The following is a 21,647-nucleotide window of genomic DNA, read 5'->3' as shown; positions in this document are numbered from 1 at the left end:
ATGCGGTGTGAGCGGACGGGAGAGCGCGATCGGAGCAGAGGAGAGTTAACGTTGGCGGTGAAGATTTCACGTGAATGTATAGTAGCTTAAAAAATTACATTGCTTTATCGCTGCGTAATATTCACGTTCTGTGTGAAAGTACACTTGACAAAAACAAGGTTTGAAAAAATATATATGAACGTGCAAATTAATCCAATGAAAAAAACGTCCCAGGTGTGTAAAGACCTTAATCCTGATCTCAATATTAACTTAATAATGACATAGCTTCTGTTCTTACTGAATGAATCGAGCCAAAGTTTTAGCTCTGTATGAACAGTGCAACATAAGGTCAATAGAGTGAAGAGAGTCTGATAACTTTTATCTAATCTTTTGACTTGTTGCTGCTCAGCCAGCCATGTGACTTGACAGGAGGCCCTATCCATGTGGGGGGCATTGACGGGAAGACAAAGTACTGTTTTCTCATGACATCATCAACTTATTTTACCCTATTGGGTCTCTAGATGACTCCGATTTGCTTCACTCCAAGCTCACAAGACACTCTAAACTGGAATACCCCGGAGGTTAATTGAGATGCGTTAGATGTCATATTTTATTGCCACATGACCACAGTGCAAATTGCCCTCAGCACAGCACACATTAACATTTTTCGACAAGAAAATAATTGGATCACTCTTTGTGTCACACTTTGGGTCATGCTGTGAATGGTTGAGGCTATGTCTAGTTAAACTTGTGCACTTTATTATAATTTCATTCATTCATTATAATAGTCAACATTTTGAATATCCCGAACACATGACATGACTTCTTTAAACTAATTCAAATCTGGTAGATAGTTTAGACTTTCTGCCAAGTATTGCCCAGGGGGACACTTGGGGACGTATGAATGTTCTTATTTATGTAGATAACAAACGAGCACTGTTGGTCTAAATGTGTGTAATGGGGCTGGATGCAGAGTTGATCCATGTGGGCCCTGCCTTTTACGCTAATGGCCATAGAGGTGAAAAGTCTATTACCTTGATTCAGATTCAACAGCCATACTAGATTTACCAAGGCTTGAAATGCAAAGAGGGATGGGATGTCAAATTTGATCAGTCACTCTGTTGTGTAAGGGGTTGCATTCTGCAAGATAAGAATAAGACTGCAGTTGTTACTATCAACAAAGGAAACGCCAAGTTGTCCTGATGTGGTACACACTGTCAAATATGAAATGAAAAACAGACTACAGAGGGTAAGCAACTCATCCTATTAAATCTTTCAAAGCTGACCAAATGGTCATCATTCTAACAGTCATACTAGATAAACCTGCCATCATATAGACACAAAAATTGTTATATTATACAGGTACAAATACAAATATTGTACCAATCTGGCCAGCTTCAGTTTTCAGCTTTCAGTGATTATTACTATACCCAACTAAGAATTTTGTCTGTTGAATCGGATTTGGCGGTTCAATATGAATATTCAACTAATCGTTCCTTTTTTTCTCAGGTATTCAGTATCAAGCAACACTTTAATAAAACTGCCAGATTTTTGAACGTGGTTTCGGCAGGACATTCAGGGTGACAAAGACGTTTATGTAATAAAATAAACAAACCAAGTTAGCTCTCTGAGCTTATGAGTGCTAACTACTGTAGGGTACTAAAATAAAAACACGGAGGCTCCGTAATTTGAACTAGCATGAACCAAGATGATCAACACACTTTTATTAACTCCCATATTGACCAAGGCAGCGCAATTGCTACAGTTTCACTTCTACCGTTTTGACCTTTCACAATAATAGCCCAACTTAAATCCACTCAGAGCATTTCGGTAGCAGGCAACCCAATAAAATAGTTTACACTATGCTAATGACATTTTTTGCCTACACTAGATATTATACAAAAGCCAGAAAGTTGCTGTTAGCTGTAAATTCACCACTTCTAAGGAGAAGACAGAAGATAATGTTATCTCAGGGCCTGACAAGGCAAGGCCTCTTTTCCTCCGGGCAGCTGCCTCAGTCTCACTTAGACTCACTAAGAAAAACTCTTTAGTTTTTTAAAAAGTACTCTCGCCAGATATCTGGATCGGTCAGGCTTTAGCAGTGAAGAATAGGTGTGTGTGTGTGTGTGTGTGTGTGTGTGTGTGTGTGTGTGTGTGTGTGTGTGTGTGTGTGTTGTAATGTAATAGATTTGTGTGTGAAATAAAGTTCCCCCACAGCAGTTTCGTAAAAATAATAATATATATTTTTTAAATTAAGTAATCTGTACTGGCTCTCGTCCAAGTCTCAACTAAACTCAGAGTTAGCACCCTCTATTTACAAATGTAAAGCTGACATTACTGTTGCCTTATCTCTTCCATGCAGTGATTTGACTTTACAGTGCTGCTTCTCTGCATTTCTGACATTGCACTCCAGGGAATACTGTGGTGAAATGCTGTGACGCCTTAGCCTACTGAAAAATACGCCCTACAAAAATTGGCTGTGAAAACATGATATTTAAAACATTTGATGGCACATGCATACGCTAAGCTTGACTTCAACCGTCAAATCCACAATGTGATGATAAGACTTTACTTTGGGTGGATGCTGTTTTGGTGATAAGGTTGTCAATCAAATCTTGTGAAAGCACAGTGGAGACTGAATCAAAGACAGACTGCTGAGGTTTGACTTTTTCTTCTTCTCGTCCTCCCCCTTTCCCCCTCTTCTTGTCTCCCACAGATCGAGAGGACCAATCCATTCTTTGCACGTGAGTATACAGGCTCAGTCCACCACTGTATTAACTCTGTTTTATATTTTCAATTTCATATTGAAACTGTTGTTATTTCAGCATATTAAAGTTATTGTTGAAAAAATCTGTGTCTTATATTGCTCCGATAAACTGAGCCCTTTGTCCTAAATTAATAGCATAAGGTTCATGGTTGATTCAGTACCCTCACGCATGTCTCTTTTCCCCTTTATATTCACGGAAATAACATCACGTGGTGCAGTATATTTCCCAGTGGCATTTGTTTGGTCTGAATTAAATAATGTGACAATAATGCATTTGATGGTAATTACACAGTTCAGGAGCAGTACAAGTGAACCAGCTGCCCAGGGGCCTTTACAATCATTTTAAATTGTGTTTCTCAGTGACACTGACCAGACTGTCACTACTTGAGAGAAACATGGGACATGTGGGTCTAAGAAATGCCTGACATTTCTGCTACACAGCCCCTTGGCGTCTTTTCAGTGACAAGTGTCAACAGATGACAGGAATGTCACCAAAGAAAATACCAGAGAGGGTATCAAGACATAAACCATGCAACAGCCCTTTTACTCATGCAAGGTGAATAGTGAGGGGTTCATGTTATATGTCCCTTCTATATACACATAGGGGGTCGAAATAACTTGAATTGCACACCTTCCAAAATACTTCACTGTAATACAACATCACCACACACAAAGCTGAAGACATATTGTAGGGCGGTCACTTAAAAAAAATCTAGTTTGAACAAATTAGAGCTAAAACGTAAATCAAAAGAATTCAAATTCAACCCAGGTAACAGTATCCTTAAACAGTGATGTAAAATTGACATTCATTCCCTTCATTTATGGTGTCTCTGCTGCCCTAAAATACGGTTAAAGTACCAAAAAGCTAGGTAGTGGACCTTAATTTGAAAAAGACATTCATTTGTAACACATCTGTGAATTTGAACAGATCGTTACAGATCTAATATTTCTTTTTCTATTTTTGAATGGTGGTTCATATTTAAAATAAAAAGTATCAGCCCTGACATACTCTCTAGACAGTTAGAAATATAGTATTAGGTTTTATTGGATTGAATTGTATTGCTGTGTTAAACAAAAGCTGGATATAGTCATGCTTGCACACACTTACTGTATACACACAGATATTACAATATAGATTATGCACATCATCAAGGGCTTTGGCACTGATATACACAAACTGCTAAAAGTATGACACACTAAAATACTAAATCATGATTAAGTCAGCACTACCTGTTAATATGGCATGAGTTGAGGACTCTAACACCCAGCAGTCCAAGGGCAATAACAGAGACATTGTCATGATTACCTTCCGTTCACAGTAGCCAAAAAGACTGACAGTTGCACACCACTCTCCCAGTCTTCACTCTCAGTCACATCCCACTCTGAAAGCAAAACAATATTTTGTGCATACTTGGGTGTATGCAAATTTGCACTTACTGTAAAACCTCAAGTATGCTCTAAATCTAAATGGCTCCCTCAACGTTTGTGCCTGGCTTGGAGATTTCTTCCCTGTTTTTCTATGCCATGGCCACTGTATGACAGAGCAGGGATAAGCAGGCTGCACATCAACACGCCAGCAACCACAGGCCTAAACTTGACTGACACTGAAAAAATATCGCAGAGAAAGACACACAAGATCAGATACACACCAGAATTCTGTTTTAGTCAGAAGATTATATTTGTGCATTTTCTTTGTCGTGGAAAAGAGGACAGGGATTGTGTTCTGTCCTCGCCCACAAGCACCTGCAAATCTGTAAAGCTAAAGGAGGACAGTGCGTCTGAGCTTTATTGATTTATTGATAGTTTAAAGGGTTCATTCTAAAGAGTTTAGTGTTTCACACATACTATTCTGAGGATGTCTGTTTTGGTGTGCATTGTCATCTTTTGTCCCACAGAGGTGAGTCAGGAGCTGGCAAGACGGAAAACACAAAGAAGGTCATTCAGTACCTGGCACACGTTGCCTCCTCCCACAAAGGAAGAAAAGACCACAACATTCCTGTGAGTATTCTCCTTTCTCATCTCTCTCAGGTTAGCAATGCCTGCTCAAAGCCTAAATCTGAACTGAATGAGTCCATAAAAATGTGTTAAAATACTATAGTTAATGTTGGATTTGTATAAAAAATGAATCACTACCACTATGCCCCATCATGTCTTTGTATGCCCCCGTAACCTCTTAAGACCAGGTTATTATTTTGACCTTATATAACACAGAAATAACTAATGAGTAGTTTGGCTGAGGTGGGATTGTTGTGGTTTAAGTATAGATACCAATACGTGTAGTAGGCAACATGGCTTTGTGCACTGAATGTTTGTACACAATCTAACAATTTGCATTTGTTTATCTGTAACAAACAGCCAGAATCACCCAAACCAGTGAAACTACAGGCAAGTATTTCTACTTTCATATACACCATGTTCATGTGCGTGCTACACTAACATTTTCTTCTCAAACAAACTTACTTTGTCTAAAATGGGCTCATAAAATATCTGTTTGACATGAGCTCATCAAATGGTGTAAATAAGTTTAAAGCCAGTTGACACTTAGTGTGCTGTATTTAGTTAAAATGTCTTAAAACAGCATATTTAGCTCTAACATTGTCTCTCTCTGTCAGGCACAACATGCTGTCGTAAGTACATTTAAAAACTTTTATATTATTCAGACTGCCTTTATTGTGTGTTTTTGTGACTTTGTTCAGATGTGCCACACTGTAAAGTTGCTTGCCATTATTGTGATTCACACTCAGGGTAAACATAGTCACATGCATTTGTTGTGGTAGCCACATGTTGAGCCTCGGCTGTCATCCTGTGCTGTATGAAACTGAGCAATGTCAACGGCAAAAAAAATAGTTACAATGCTAATTGTACTTCTACTATAGCAAGTTATATATCTTATCTGTGTTTTAGACGGTTGTAAGTTAAGATCAGTCCTGGCCTGAAGATAGTCCAACCTGTGACCTAATTACAGCATGCCTGAGATGCACAGTACAAACCATTAACTGTTAACCTAGAACACCAGCAGTAATCTGGGTTTTGAGGACCAGGATTACAGACCACTGAGCTATAATAAAAACACCTGTTTTTAATTCCAACCATAGACTGCTGCAGGTTGTACTTAGATTCAGCCACTAAGGCATCATTAAAATGTGTATCCTGAACTTCAGGTTAATTTGTATCTGTGACATTAATGCAATTTATTATTTTCAATAATAACAATTGAATCTCCCCATTCCTACAGAGTGGACCCCTGTTTTATGTGAGTAGTATGTAGTTTCTCACCTATCTCACCTCACTTACAATATAAAAGGGGTGCTTTACCTGCTCTGTTGCCACCTCCTCTTTAGCTTTAAATCTAACTAACTATTTTATGTTGCCTGATGCTGGGCTGTAGATGTTTTTATCCACCTTAATCTACCTGCCGTGGTTTTGCTTTAACTTTTTTGCATTGCATGATCTGTACTTCCTGTCCTCACTGAATTAATTAATAATTAGTACTTACAGTGTGAGGACAGCTCTTCCCATAGAAATCAGTCATTGCTCTAATTTTCATTTATTAACTAATGGGCTACCATGAAGCTGATTATTTGCCTGCATAATGAAGCACTCTACTGTTTAATATGTTCCACTCTGTCTCACTAAAAAAAACTTGAGTCGAAAAGACTTGAAAAAGTTGAGTCGATGCAGAACCACGTTCGACCTTTCTTACATTACCTTTGATTCAGCCTAAAAGCTCTATCAGCCCAGATGAGTTCTCCACGTTGGCTTGTTCCTGTGCACATTTAAATACTTTTTGCCATTTACAAAGGACTGTTCTCCCCTTCTTGCTGAAGAAAAGAGCGACTTGTAATGTTTATCTGGCCTCGTGACCTCTGGAGCAGATGTTGAGCAGCGAGTACTCATCCAGGCCTCATAAGATTTATTGGAACAGTTTTGACTGATCCTCTTTGAATCCACTCAATCTGTCCTAAAGTACTGCTTCATGGCCTGCCAAACAACCTCCACTTTGATGAGAGACACGCTTGTAGCTATGACCTGTAAATGTTTTCTATAAAGGCAGAAACAATTACTTTGAAGGAGATGATAAGGATTCTTTCTATTTTTAGCTAGAAAGGTACTGGGTGAATGTGTAGTGACTGATAATGTGTCTCTCAGTAGTTTTGAGGCGTCTCAGGTTGCTTAAATTTTATCCCTGCTACAAAACAATTGGCCAGCTCATCTTTGCAGCAGGAATGTGGGTCAATTTCTAAATGCTGCTAAATTGGACCCCCACCGGTGTTTGTAATCTGTTCTTTGTTTTTATGTGCGTACAGCAGACTGCACAGATGGGTAGAGGATGCCAATGAACAATTTCAGCTACCAAGTTGCACCACAGGCCTATGTTTATATAGAAACAAAGGCTTTTGGTTTGAATTCTCTGCCCTATATGGGCTCTGCCATCGCTCCAATAGCTGGAAAAGGACCAGGTTTATCCAGTTCAGCTCTCTTTATTCCAGCTGCTCAAAAACTCAATTAAAAGCAGCCCATCATGCTCTACTGCCAAAGATCACATTACATGTCTCACATCCTGAGTGCAATGCTGATTCCTCATCCCACAGAGTGCCCTTTTGTGGAAAATGGCCTCCTCCTCAGTGTGTGCAGCTATTTTTGACGTAATGGGAAAATATTCCACTCAGCCACAAGAAGAGAAGTAACATTGTAGAAGAAATAGTTTTTCTCTCAGCCATTGTGGATCCTCTGGTCATGACAAAGCCCACAATGTGGCTTAGATGAAAACACAGTGCACCACCTGTCCAAACATCTGTATAAGTCATTTATTTATTTATTCAGCCTTTAAAAAAAAATCAAAAGTGTTTCTTTTGTGTGTTGTGGACACATTTGTCCTGACATGATAAAGTAGCTGACTGGCTTTTCTTGAAACAAAAGGCCCAATTTTTCCCCAGAAATGTTCTTTCAATCACTATCAACTTTAAAAGAAAAAAACTCCTGCAAATTGAATTAACCAGGTTATGAAAGATTTTATGATTACCGTGATTACAGGATTAGTTTATATTTTATGTGCTTTACAAAAGTCCTACAGCCCCAAGTCAACGGCCAAGAACTAATGGTTTCAGCATTTAGATTTATTAAATATTGTTTGCTTTTTAAATGACTTACACGAATAATCATTTATAAGAATAGTTGGTGATTCATATTTTGTCAAACAACTAATGGTTTCATCACAGAGCAGTTCAGAATTTTTAACTGATCTACAAACAAGGATTTCATTAACATTTGAAATTATTTTGATGAGATGGATGAGAAGTGATACAGTATGATGATCTTGCGACCAAGCTTTTGCTAACTGGAGTAAGGTGTCTTTTTGTCAGTTGAATCTTCTATCACATTAAGATGTTACCTCCTTATGCTAGTTTTCAAATGGTGTGGTTAAATTGTTTCTGCTTGGTCTTGCTTTGGATGAACATTTGTTAGTAAAAAGCTCTGTGCTGCGATGCACTGCTCCCTCAGAAACTTTAAATTCAGTTCAATTCAAACACTAATTTAACATTGTGAACAACTGCAAAACATTTCAAAACATAAGAACCGCTGTACAAAGGTAAACTTTGTACGATAAAGGTTTTTTAGGAGTATGACTGTCACACTTGCTGTCACCATCTTCTCTCTGGTTTTGTTTGCTCAGTTGACCAACACAGGGATAATGCATGTGAGGTCTGTCTGTATAAAACACTTGTGAAATGTCTTCTTGTTCTGCTGTCTTCGTCTGCATGTTTATGTTCGGGTTCAGTTAACCGTGATTCACAGTTCATTTCTCATCATTTTTGTTTGTTGGCTCATGTGTTGACAAAGGACTGCCGCAACATCCCTCCGTTTGTTTTCAGGGTGAATTGGAACGTCAGCTTTTACAAGCCAACCCCATCCTTGAATCTTTTGGGAATGCTAAGACAGTGAAAAATGACAACTCATCACGTTTTGTAAGTACAGAACAGTGATATTCATGTAGACGGGCTGCATTTTTAATGTGCATCTCACAAAGTCTACTACAACCTCCACCCATCACAGCACCAGCTGGGCTGATCCTATTTCGGCACCTGAATCAGATTTAGATGATGTGTTTGTATTGTTTGTATCGTCTACTCTAGAATGTTCTTTTTTGTTGTTGAGAATAAGCAGAGGTAAAACTGATTGAAAGTAATTTAATTATCCTACTCTTCCTGTAAGCAATTACACAGGTCATATAGCCAGACACAGGCGCCTGCTAGTCATTAATGATGCCTTTGATGTACTGGGTCCTTTCAGACTCGAGGCAACTCTTCTTAATAGCGACGTACAACAGGACATGGCTTAAGCATTACTGTGGTGAATTAATCTGTCAAATTTAAGGGGCATTATTATCTAATTACTAAACTACTGTGTTGCCACATAAAAGAACCCTCGTAAAACTTTTTTTCAGATGTCATGTTCTGTATGGCTCAGGTCCTGTATCCAAAAATACTTAAAGTAAAATTTACTGGTGCTAATGTGAGTCCAGTGTGTCAAAATAAAGTTATGTTGTAAACATAACGAACATCATTTTGTAATTTTAATTAGTTTTTTTAAATATTGCTTTGTACTGTATAACATATGGTATAATGTAGATGATCTGTATTCAGTGTTCATGTTTATGGAGGATTCATCCTGACTCTTATTATGGTTCTGTAAACATCAAATTTATCAGATGCTACAGCAGAGTCATTATGTTAGCGATTGATTTCTGTATATCTCGTCTTGTGCACTTCCTGAGCATTTATCTTATGTTCATCTCTGCAGGGGAAATTCATCCGGATCAACTTTGATGTCATAGGATACATTGTTGGAGCCAATATTGAAACCTGTATCCTGTTTTGAAACGATTGACTAGAACAGAGTAGCATTCTGCATATTATCACTAACTGTAGATGAGATATTTACAAAGAGGCTAGCCAGGGTTGTTTATCGGAAGCACACACACAAATTAATCATTTTTATCATAGAATGCTTTAGAATTTGTTGGCAATTGAAACAACTTTATTATTATTTTTGAAATGAAAATTATCATTACCAATTTGTCCTTGTACACTAGGAAGTGTCTCGCGTACACAAGAACTGAAGTTTAAGTTTTGATTCTATATCAAAATGACCCACCAAAAAGATTTTTCTTTGACCATTCTGTGTCAGACTTACTGGAGAAATCCAGAGCTATTCGTCAAGCCAAAGATGAGCGCACCTTTCACATTTTCTACCAGCTGCTGGCTGGAGCTGGAGAGCACCTCAAATGTAAGTAGACAAAGCTTTTATACTACCAGGGTATTTCTTATCCTCTGAGAAGCACCCCCTTAACTTGACTTTAGACTACACCAAATACATAAAAAATGTCTGTCCAAAGGCTTTTATCAGTTTTCCGACGGGAAAAACAGTAAAATTCCCCCAAACTACCGTATCTCTGAGCTATCTCTTTAACCAAATCACACACATTTAGGCTATATTTTTTCACTTTCATTCACTGAGCCTCCTCTGAAACGGTTTGGAGCCCCCCAGGGGAGGCTCGCCTCCCATTTTGAAAACCTCTGCTCTAGGCCATAGCTGATTTTGGCAGCTTAACTAGGTAAAAAATAAGGTTTGTTAGGCAACAGTATAAACTCTAACATTACATATTTCATTTTCAGTTCATATTCTTACTAGGAGTTGTCAACAATTCCACTAAAACCCGGTCCACAAAAAAAAACAAAAAAAAAAAAAACATTTCTCTCCACAGCGGACCTGCTTTTGGAAGGATTCAACAGCTACCGTTTCCTGTCTAACGGTAACATCACAATCCCAGGTCAGCAGGACAAAGACAACTTCCAGGAGACCATGGAGGCCATGCACATCATGAGCTTTGGCCATGAGGAGATTCTGGGTATGTTATTAATAACAGCAAAATGAAACCTACATAAACATAATGCGTTTATCAAGGAGGTTGCTTTCACTTGTTCGATTTCAGATTACTTTAGAAGGCTATTACCCTGATTTTATGGTTTTAGAAATTGAAATCACAGTGAAACGACATTACATTCTGTAATGTGACATCTCTGAGTTAACAGCAGTGTGTCTTTTCAAAAGGGATTTGATCAAAATCGGGCATGACGTAAAACAGAACATATAGAGCTGTAGAGGACTGTTGGCCTCCACACACGAGACGGGGGAGAAATTAATATATTAGACCCCATCCTCTTTTGGAAATGTAAATACAATACAACCCACAAGTTAACAGTCAAAGATGGTTTTATATGATGGGTGGGGTTAGCTATTAGCGCCAAATCACATTGAATTGGATGAATGTATGCATGAATTTATCCTCTTAGGGACTGTTCGTTGTTCGTTTAAGGGGCCACCGGAGGAGTTTTGGGACCTTTAGGCTAAAAAGACTTGACCCTCCCCTCGCCAGTAATAATTTTTCTATGACCCTCCAAAATGATTTGAAAAAGTGGCATGACCCTCCCCTTATGTGCTAGTTTGCACTTAGCAAAGATGTACAGATGTCATTTGATTTTTTACAGCCATGACATACACGCGTTAACCTCTGCATTCTCATCTTACACATCACACTCCTCTGTTATGGTGTGGTGGCCATTTCAGTAGATTTACTCACTAACATTGTTGTGAAAACACAATAAGCATGGAAACTAAATGCACACTTCCTGCATTACTTCAAATACTAAGTTACTCCTCTAGTAAACTAGTATTCATATGAAATAAAACAATAAAACATTGAGACCATTCAGCAAAGGACACTGGGATATAACCAGTTCAACACTGGTTGCTATGGACTTGTCACTAGGCTTCCTCAGTCGTTGTATATTTTAGCACATAGGTAAAGCTGCTGAAGCTGAACATTATATTCCAAAACATATGTGTTTATTTTTAAAGCAGATTTTAAATTACATTGTAACAATTTAACAATTCGCCCTTATGAAATCCAATCGCGACACAGCTGTTTTGGAACGCAATAGACAGACGGTGGCGGAATGCCCCGACACTTAAATTCAACTAAAATGTAACAGTGAACAATTAGTGTTGGACCTACAGTCTGTTGAGATGCCTCTCCAAACGCAGAAACGAAGCGCAGTCACACCATAAAACGTTAAGACACGTTGAGAAAAAAGATCCGTATTTTGCCGTAATCCAATGACACGAAAAAAAGTAATCCACAGCGATCAGTAGATCCACAAAAAGGTAAATGACACGGTGTATCCAGCAAGGCCTATACGAGCGTCACATTCACCAGCCAGCTCCGAACAGGTGAACGAGGCCTCTTCACTTCGCTGTTTAAACAAAGTGGAATAAACGTATAAAAGTCCAAATCTACACAAAACCCGCAATCAATTAGTAAGCTGACATCACATTTATATACATGGCATTTGGGAAACCTTTATTGCAAGGTTGGCACGGCAAGATGTCCAGACATATGGCGTTTTTCCATTACATGGTACCTGCTCGACTCGCCTCGCCTCGACACACTGTGCGTCCGTTTTCCATTACAGATTTTAGTACCGCCTCAGCGTGGCTGGTCGTTATGCCGTATCGATGCACACACCAGCGCACAAGTATAACATCAGGCCACTTGAGTTTGTTTTACAGTTCTGTGGAGGCTCCACGCAGAGCTTTCGCCGTAGCCTGTGTAGCCTGTGTAAAAGTGGCCTGATGTTTATACTTGTGCGCTGGTGTGTGCGTGGAGCCGACCATGTATGTGTGTAGTTAGGCTACGGCGAAAGCTCTGCCGGAGCCTCCGCAGAACTGTAAACAAGCGGCGCCGCAGTAAACTACTGTGACCTAACGCAACACACACACAGAACGTCGAAGGTGTGTGTTGCCAGAAGACACATTTAGTTTCAAATGAAGCTGGAGGCAGCAAAAAAAAACAGCTGGCTAAACTGTTTAAAAATAGCGGGTTTGTTCAGGACACCCATCTGTCGCTTTCACGTCACCTTTTCGGCTCGCCTCAGCTCGCTTGGAACCTCGACTGAGGAGGTACTAAAAAAAGTACCTGTTAGCAGGTACCAGGTACTTTTTTTCGTAATGGATGGAATCTGATGTATTACCTACCACCATTTAGTTGTTTTGTGTTATTTAAGATATTTATAAAATATCTGGTCATGCCAGATATAATTAATTATTCCACTCATTTTTTAAACAATGCAATTACTCGTTTCAGCCACCAGGGGGGCAGGCTCCCTCTGCCCCCCAGCAAACTCATGGGTCAGACCCATCTGGTAGCGACGGAGGGCAGAGACTAAGAGCTACATGAAAAAATATGCACCAAACAAGCCACTTTGAAATGTTGCTTTTTTCATGAATACAAAAGTTGGGTGACTCCCCCCCCCCCCAAGACTAAAAAATGTTGGGTGACCCTCCCCTCAACAAAGAATAAAAAGACATGACCCTCCCCTATTTTCCTGTGGTGGTCCATTCCATAAATACCGAACGGTCCCTTATGAGTGCAGCATGAGTCTTCAAAATGTCTTAATATTTTACAGGAAGATAAAAGAGAGGGTTTTTGATATTAAAATATTCAAATTATTGTTTTTTTATTTTTTATTCATTTTTTATTATTTAACACGGGGATTTAAACTTGGAAAATGTATTTTGTATTTCTCTAGGTGTTAAACATTTGTTAGAAAGTACTAATTGTTTCTTTTAATTGATAATCTCCAATGAGATTAAGCTTTAATCATGGTCCCCTCTTAATACACATGACCATGAAACTAACCTGTTTTTGTCAGTTTCACTGCTTAAACACATGCATGTAATGCCAAAGTGATGTCTTAATATTGTTTTTTTTTCTCTCTTTATATCTGTAGCCATGTTGAAGGTGGTGTCCTCAGTTCTTCAGTTTGGTAACATTAACTTTAAGAAGGAGAGGAACTCTGACCAAGCTTCTATGCCTGATAATACTGGTAGGTATCACACACACACACACACACACATACACCTGTATCTCAAGATCAACGATCTTCTGCCTGAGTTCAGCCATGGCAGCCATGCTGTCTGCTTCCCTCAGTCTCACCGCCATCACCTCCTCTGTACTCTACATGTATGAGGGGAGAGAGAGAAGATTTCTTGCTTAAGCTTATCACACACACACACACACACACACACACACACTGCAATCTTTTTACATCTGCTTCATAACCTTGTAGCGCTCAGGTCAAGACATTATTCTCCTCCTTTTCCTCTCCCCATATATACTTCAACTCCTTTCCTCCCCTTCTCCTCACACTGCATATTTGGCTCACACTGTGTCCTCATCCACAGAACAGAGGAACTGGTGATTTATGTCCTTTCTCTCCCTGAGCCTTGTCAACCTGCCATTAAGCCACATTATTATGAGGATTTACTCCTGAAGGAAATGGGGCACAGTCTTCCAGTTTCTCCACATGTGGCACTGCATATTTGGCAATTAAATGAGGGAGACAGGGAAAGAGAATGAGTCTAATGCCAGTAATGCAGCTCGGCCAGATATTCCCAAATGCGACAAGCAGAATCCATGACTGAAGCAGATGTTTTTTTTAGTAGTGAGACTTGGCTGATTGAGACCAAATTCTGCTTTTTCTAATTTTCCACAGTCTCCAGCCATGTAAAATAGGATATTTTCCCTGTTCTTCATAAGAAAACAACTTTGAAAGATTTGTGATAAATCTTAATGTAATCAGTAATAGGCAAATATGCGAATTTCGTTTTCTATGGTTTATTAGAGAGCTTTGTAATAATTGATTAAATTATTTAATTGTCAAAATAATTCTAGGAAAGATCCTCATGTCTATTAAATCACACTATATACTACTACTACTAATTAATAATAATCATAATTTCTCTAATCAGTTTATTTCTTGTCTTGACAAGACAATTAAACATACATGTATATACTGTATACTGTTTGAAATATTTTTATTTTTATTATTATAGTTTAAATGTTTGTATACCTCCTTTTATTCTCATTTAAATAAACTTTTTTTTCCCTATTGTGTGTTTTTTCCATCTCTGTTTCCCAGCTGCTCAGAAGCTGTGTCATCTACTGGGTTTGAATGTAATGGAGTTTACCAGAGCCATCCTGTCCCCAAGAATCAAAGTGGGAAGAGACTATGTCCAGAAAGCACAGACTAAAGAGCAGGTCAGTTAGCTATCACCATGTATATCCTCTTTTGTTGCTAGCGGAGATCCTTAATAACACTAATATTTCTATCGTATAGTAATGCAAATGCAGTAGGTCTTTTTTAGTGCTAGGTTAATTTCAATGTGGAGTAATAGAGTTGCATAGTTGGAGGAGTTATATTTCTGGCATCCAGGGTTCCAGTAGTAAGAGTCTGTTTTGTTTTCAGCTTTGATGGGCATAAACTCCCTCATTTAAATCTGCAGTACAAATTAACAGCAAGCAACTGCATTAGAAAATACATTGTTTTTTCATTTAAAAAAAGCCTGTGGACATAAAAGCATGGGAAGAAGAGTCGATCACCAATCACAGTTTTTTAATTTTTTAATTTTGAAAACTGGTATCACAATCTGCATTTTAAATTAATTAACTTCTGGGTCAGTTTTGGTTTAAAATCTGTATTTATGGCGTGTTGTTTTGTTCCCACTTGCAACAACAAAGTTTATTGGATTCTCTATAGCTCAGTTTCGAGTCTCTGACTGGATTCTTCTTCAGACAATAGTGGCTGAGCTCCATAGGGATCGTTGTATTAAGAGCTATCAGTAAATACATACTCTAAAGTTGAAATAATTTAAAAAACTGATGGCCATAACATTGAAGATGTGCTGTCAAAAACCGATATCTTGCCTTGTTTCACATTGTACTGGGCACAAGGGAAGGTTAGTTTTACCTTCTGTGAAAACACTCCAAAGTATGTCTCCTGTTTATGAATCATTCATTTAAAGTGCAGTATTTTTGTAGGCTCCTGATCATTATGGCTACAGCTCAATGGATAACCTTTTGCCTCAACTGTTTTAGATATTAATACAAGTCTGACTCAGAAAACATGTGGAACATTAACGGTATACAGTCTTGCCAAGATGTGTGAGTCCATTTGTCCATTGAAGATCTGGAAGCGTTTCTGAATTATACTGACTCAAGCTCCGACCTGCCTGTGCTCGCTCTCTGCCATGTCAGCTCTCTATTTCCTTATGTTGTCTCACCATTCTTTTCCCTCTCCCCTCTTCTCTCTCTCCTGCCAGGCTGACTTTGCTGTCGAGGCCTTGGCCAAAGCGACATATGAGCGTCTGTTCCGCTGGCTGGTCCATCGCATTAACAAAGCTCTGGACAGAACCAAACGGCAGGGTGCCTCCTTCATCGGCATCCTGGACATTGCGGGTTTTGAAATTTTCCAGGTTTGGATTAAAATCTTTTAAAGCTTTAGTGCGCAACTTTTTGAAATTAATGAACGTCCGTTACATTCAAGCCTTTGACAAATGAGTTGCTACAAAGCTAATAAGACTATCAGCTCCACACAACTCTCTCTGTATGTCTCAGTATGGCTATGTTCAGAAGATTGTGGCGTCCGGATACTTTCCTGCGCAGAAGCTTGAGTGAAAATAAATACTTCTTCTGAGGAGTCAATCATGTTCCTCCGTGTCCTCCTTGGCTACTAGCAACTGTGTGGAGGAGGGGTGGGAGTGCGTGCGCGATCACATAAGGCTTGTATCATGTGGACGCGTCGACAGTTTTGTTGTCATTACTTAGAATTTTTCATGGGGATGACAGAAACTACGCCCTATAGCTTTAATCTTTAAAGAAGACAATTTGTCCAGTTGTGGCTAGATGAAATGTTCTGGTTTTGTACAGTTGATGAAAATGTTTGTTTTGGTTGCTGTTGTTGTCTTATAAGCTATCTACATTTGACGTTTTGAGTCATCTACACACATTTTTTGTAAAAGTATTGTTCTTCCTTGTATTTCTCCCCAACTACAGTTGAACTCATTTGAGCAGATGTGTATCAACTACACCAACGAGAAGCTGCAGCAGCTCTTCAACCACACCATGTTCATCCTGGAGCAGGAGGAGTACCAGAGGGAGGGCATCGAGTGGAGCTTCATCGACTTTGGCCTTGACCTGCAGCCCTGCATCGACCTCATTGAGAGGCCGGTCAGTGTGAATGATTAAATAGTATCAATAAGATGAATGTTATGTTTAAAACAAAATCCTACTTAAACTCTTATTTTGTACTTATTCTTGAATTATTCAGCTATGCTGACAAACGATTTAGCAACTAAATAATATTCACTCAACATTTCTTTTAAACCACGTGCTACATACTTCGCCTAAATTGGAAAGGAAAAGTTACTTATGCCTTTACTCGCTTACTAACATCTGCATTGAGAAAAAGTTGTTGTTAGGGCATCCAGGTGGCCTAGTATAGGGGTTTAAGATGCTAACCACAACGCTCCTATCTCAAATCACATAAAAAATACTTGTGGTTGTTGTCTTGCTGGGGTAGTACAGTTCACTCCCTCTGAGGTCTTTAGTTCTGTCCTGTGTTGATATTCCTTCAGGCAAACCCTCCAGGAGTGTTGGCTCTTCTGGATGAAGAATGCTGGTTCCCCAAGGCCACGGACAAGACCTTTGTAGACAAGCTGATCCAGGAGCAGGGCACACACACTAAGTTCCAGAAGCCCCGCCAGCTCAAAGATAAGGCTGACTTCTGCATCATCCACTACGCTGGCAAGGTACGCTCGTTTTTAACTTTTTTTAGAATCACACTCAGCAGGTGTCTGTCTCTGCTTAAATACACGGTTGATGTGTGTTTCTTTTCACACTGGAACTCCACTCCTAGTGGGTCTTCGACAACAACAAAAATAATAATAATAATAATAATAATAATAATGGGTTTTTCATTGAAAATGACTTGCTTGCTTAAGGATAAATCTTTCATTTTATGGAGCTTGTTTTTATAGCATAGGTCAGGCTCTCTTCTAAAAAGCACTCACCAAGACAGACACAAGAAAAACGTAATTATTGGTAGTCATAGCTGTTACATCGGATACTACTAAAACTATCATACTAATGTTGCATTGCTTCTGTACAAACGTTTGGTTGCTTTAAATTAGCTTACATTTCTAAGGTACTTCAACACATGCCTTTAAATTAAGGCAGTTCCTGGAAGGCTGGTGCGTACTGAAATGAATGTTCTGTTTTACATCCATATTATTTAGAAATATATGTGCTATATACTGTATATCTCTCCCTTGCTTCTTATTGTACTGTAGTTCTGGGTCAGTCCAGCTGCTTTATTTCTGTCTACATTCATATTTTCCTATACATCTCTTTTCCTCCCTGATGTTCTTCTGCAAATGTTAAACAGCAAATGAAAAGTTGCAGCTGGTTAGCACTCAGATAAAACAATGACGCAAGGTACTCCTGTGGTGGGAATACTGAGTCCTGGTCTGATTTATATGCCATTGTATTGGAGTGGATTTGGATGTTGTGAGTGGTGTTATGCAACAGAACTCAGTCTGCAGGGAAACCTGCTAAGTAGAACATCTGTTTACCATTATGTGGACTGTGTCGTTTTACACCTCAAAAACTCAGTGATTTAATTGATATTTGAGAGTTTAAAAAAATCTTATCTTGACATATATATGCCAATATTCCTCTCTGTCTTTCTTTTACAGAATTACATAACATAAACAAACTTTTTTTTGGTAATGATTTTCATAAAATTTCTTAATTCTTTTTATTTATTTATTTTTTTAAAGAATGTGTGACCAGTTGAAAAAGCTAATGTTTACTGAAGAATTTAATCCTTACTTCATCCAAATCCTTAAACCTACTGTAGGTGCGGATGATCAGTATTATTGTCTCTCTCTCCATTAACATATAATTACAAAATGTTCATATTGAGAAATTTTATTTGCAGCTCTCATGTGTAAATTAGTAATACATTACATTTTACCAAAATCTGTCAAAGATTGATATCTTAAATACATACTCAAGAACATATATTTTTAAAAGCTTTGTGGGACTAACTTAATTTTACGTTTTACCAGGTTGTTAGAATATTTTTAAAGGACACAATATTTTACATAATGTGGCCCTTGATACCAATACTTGTGGTATAAGTTTTGTCCATATAGCTGAGTTCTTTGTTATTACAGGTGGACTATAAGGCAGATGAGTGGCTAATGAAGAACATGGACCCCCTGAATGACAATGTGGCCACACTTCTGCATCAGTCAACTGACAAATTTGTGGGTGAACTTTGGAAAGATGGTAAGCTGCCACCTTCTTATCTCTAAACATTTGAAATGGTACTAGATACTAGAAGGACTCAGTTTTAGTAACTCATCATTTTAGCTTCATTATCTATGTACTTGTTTGCTTATTCAGTTAACAAGCACGTCGATATGTCTCTCACTCAAGCCTACTAACAACAGCTGTCTGCCTTGTTGACCCAGGCCTATACATTTATCATTTCTAAGAATACATTTAACATCACCCTCCCCTCCCTGTCTTTTTCTCTGTGTTGTAGAGATTCAGACCATTCAAAGGGCTTCATTCTATGACAATGTCACTAGTCTGGATGAGCCAGCAGGTGAATGACTGGGTCGTGCTGTAGCAGACCTGGGCCAAAATAATAATGAAAGAGTTTTGGCTTGTGAAACCAAGCTGCTCAAGGTGCTTGATAGGCTAAATGTAAGAACTTTCCAAGCAGGTTAACTTCTTGAAAGTGTACTGGTATATTTTGCCCAGATCTGGCTGTATGTTTCATGCTTGAGCCAGTGCTGTGTCTTTCATAGCTACAATGGCTCCCATTTGCTTCCAGGCTGCATGGCTCCTTTGTCTCAGCCAAAAGCATTAGTGCCGAATTCCTTAATAAGCTAAAGTAGAATATAGTCAAGTGCTCCCTCTAGTCAAACTAGTGTGCTTTAATTTGTGTCAATAGCCCTGAAGCAAGTGTTAAGGATCTAGTGCAGCTTTTTGGAGTCTTCATAGCCTTTTTCTCTTTTTGTCCCCCCTCTGTGATGTGATACATCCATGAGCAAATTAAGGATTAGTAGCTTGACTGAAGAGAATTTTATAACATTAATTTCCTGCCTTCCTCCTTTCTCGATAGGGTCACAGTAGCTGGGAATTGAAAGCAGATGTTAGTATTTGTTTTGGCTCTGAGCTCAGAGGTCAGTGTAAAGGGTCCAGACAGCAGGCCATACATCATCACCCCAGTTCAAACTCCAGCACCCTGTGACTCGCCACATATTTGTAACTTTAATTTAGTCAGTTGGACATTAATCAATGTATATTTAATCAAGTGTTAAAAATGACTCGTGCTACGTCATTACGTTGTTTTTTTTTTTAGAATAAGTTTACTGACATTACTGTCAGATTCTAAAAAGATTTACTATTCGATGGATAATTCTGGTGATATCCTATATTCTTCTAATCGTTAGGAATTCCCATGAAAAGACCAAAACCAGCAGTGAATTGAACGATAATTGCCTGATTTATCTTATTAATTTGCGCCATAGAGCTCCATTGTTGTCTAAACATATTAATGAGACATACGGTTGCACTGACTGACATGTTCCTTTATTGCCATTAACATGGGCACTGTAGTTTATTTTCCATCCCACATACACTGTCCTGCTGCTGGTAATTCACACTATAGCACCAAATTAGTGGCTTAATAGTCCCCAACATTCACACACACGTTTAAAAAAAGAAAAACCCACTAAACACTACATTTCCCAGCTGTTTTAGCTACGGTAATTATTTACTTTGACATCTCTCCATTTGTGCATGTATAGTTAGTTCCTGAGCATGAGTATGTATTTCAGGCCTGTGTGTTACTAACAACAGAGTGGAAAAAATAGTAATTTCCCTTGCGGGGAAATTGATAAAGTAAGTTAAAAAAAAAAATAATAATCGTAGTTAGTAGAGTAGGACTAACCATGCCTAGTCAATTGATCTTCATGGGTAAAATTGCAGGAGTGCTCCTTTAATATAGGTCATGAACAGTTATATTGTAGTATTTTTCGCATCCAGTATTTGCAACCCCTTAAATGTTAACATGTTAAGAGGAGATGATTTTTACTAGCAATAGGTTGATGCAGGTTTTGTGTCATAAGCAGTAAAATGTAGAAAAACGTTCATGTATCTGCCATCATGCATCTTATCGCATCCAATAGGACCAGAGAAGAACATTTTAGATCTTGCAATTAAATTTTGTTAATGCTTAGTGAGTGAATCATATCAAAAATGGTGCTTCTCTCCAAGGTATCAGTACATATAGAGCCCTGTATGTACAGACCCTTAGGAATAGATAGGCTACACGCTCCATTTCTATCTGCAGAAGCTAGTGGTAGTTCTAGTGTTTGAATGCTACTTTGTTAGACTGCCGTTGTTTGACTGTAGTGTGTAATGTTTTTTTCGTCCATCTGCACTGTAGCTACATTATGTCACTGTGTGGCTGCTGCTGTTTTTTCTCTGCTCCCCATGAAGTCTTCTCGCTCTTACCAGTTCTCCCCATCTCCCCACCAGTCGACCGCATCGTTGGCCTGGACCAGGTGGCAGGGATGAACGAGACAGCCTTTGGCGCCACCTATAAAACGAAAAAAGGCATGTTTCGTACTGTTGGACAGCTCTACAAGGAGTCGCTTACCAAGCTCATGGCCACACTGAGGAACACCAACCCCAACTTTGTCCGATGCATCATTCCCAACCACGAAAAAAGAGTAAATAAATAATCTAATCTAAATGTATTAGAAGCTGAGTGTCGAGCAGTGGAAAGGTGACCTATAACTCTTTTTATTATATTATGATTGATTATCCCTGTCCTATCCTGTTTCTCCCAGTATATAGTGTTCATTGCAATGAAATCCAGTAATGCTAACCTGTAGACCAAAAAGAAAAGAAAATTAATTT

General features: G+C 38.7%; 1 protein-coding gene across 3 annotated transcripts in view; it reads left to right on the top strand.

The window, feature by feature from the left end:
- The window catches only part of LOC116043026 (myosin-10-like), a 77,432-nt gene that overhangs the window by 33,764 nt on the left and 22,021 nt on the right, over positions 1-21,647 (top strand). Inside the window, exons 4-19 of one of the 3 annotated variants that reach the window (XM_031289522.2) lie at positions 2,696-2,723; positions 4,642-4,744; positions 5,102-5,131; positions 5,359-5,373; positions 5,982-5,999; positions 8,620-8,712; positions 9,548-9,611; positions 9,935-10,033; positions 10,512-10,655; positions 13,597-13,692; positions 14,788-14,906; positions 15,968-16,120; positions 16,701-16,874; positions 17,282-17,455; positions 18,884-18,998; positions 21,264-21,457. In XM_031289522.2, coding sequence (XP_031145382.2) covers positions 2,696-2,723; positions 4,642-4,744; positions 5,102-5,131; positions 5,359-5,373; positions 5,982-5,999; positions 8,620-8,712; positions 9,548-9,611; positions 9,935-10,033; positions 10,512-10,655; positions 13,597-13,692; positions 14,788-14,906; positions 15,968-16,120; positions 16,701-16,874; positions 17,282-17,455; positions 18,884-18,998; positions 21,264-21,457 — 1,619 coding nt within the window. Of the gene's footprint in view, positions 1-2,695; positions 2,724-2,972; positions 3,303-4,641; positions 4,745-5,101; positions 5,132-5,358; positions 5,374-5,981; positions 6,000-8,619; positions 8,713-9,547; positions 9,612-9,934; positions 10,034-10,511; positions 10,656-13,596; positions 13,693-14,787; positions 14,907-15,967; positions 16,121-16,700; positions 16,875-17,281; positions 17,456-18,883; positions 18,999-21,263; positions 21,458-21,647 lie in introns of those variants that run through there. The other 2 variants (XM_036000367.1, XM_036000365.1) reach the window with 2 other exon arrangements.

The sequence above is a fragment of the Sander lucioperca genome, chromosome 4, assembly GCF_008315115.2.
Source record: "Sander lucioperca isolate FBNREF2018 chromosome 4, SLUC_FBN_1.2, whole genome shotgun sequence".
Taxonomy (NCBI): Eukaryota; Metazoa; Chordata; class Actinopteri; order Perciformes; family Percidae; genus Sander; species Sander lucioperca.
Note: the sequence above shows the minus strand (reverse complement) of the source record. Positions and strands in the feature narration are given on the sequence as shown.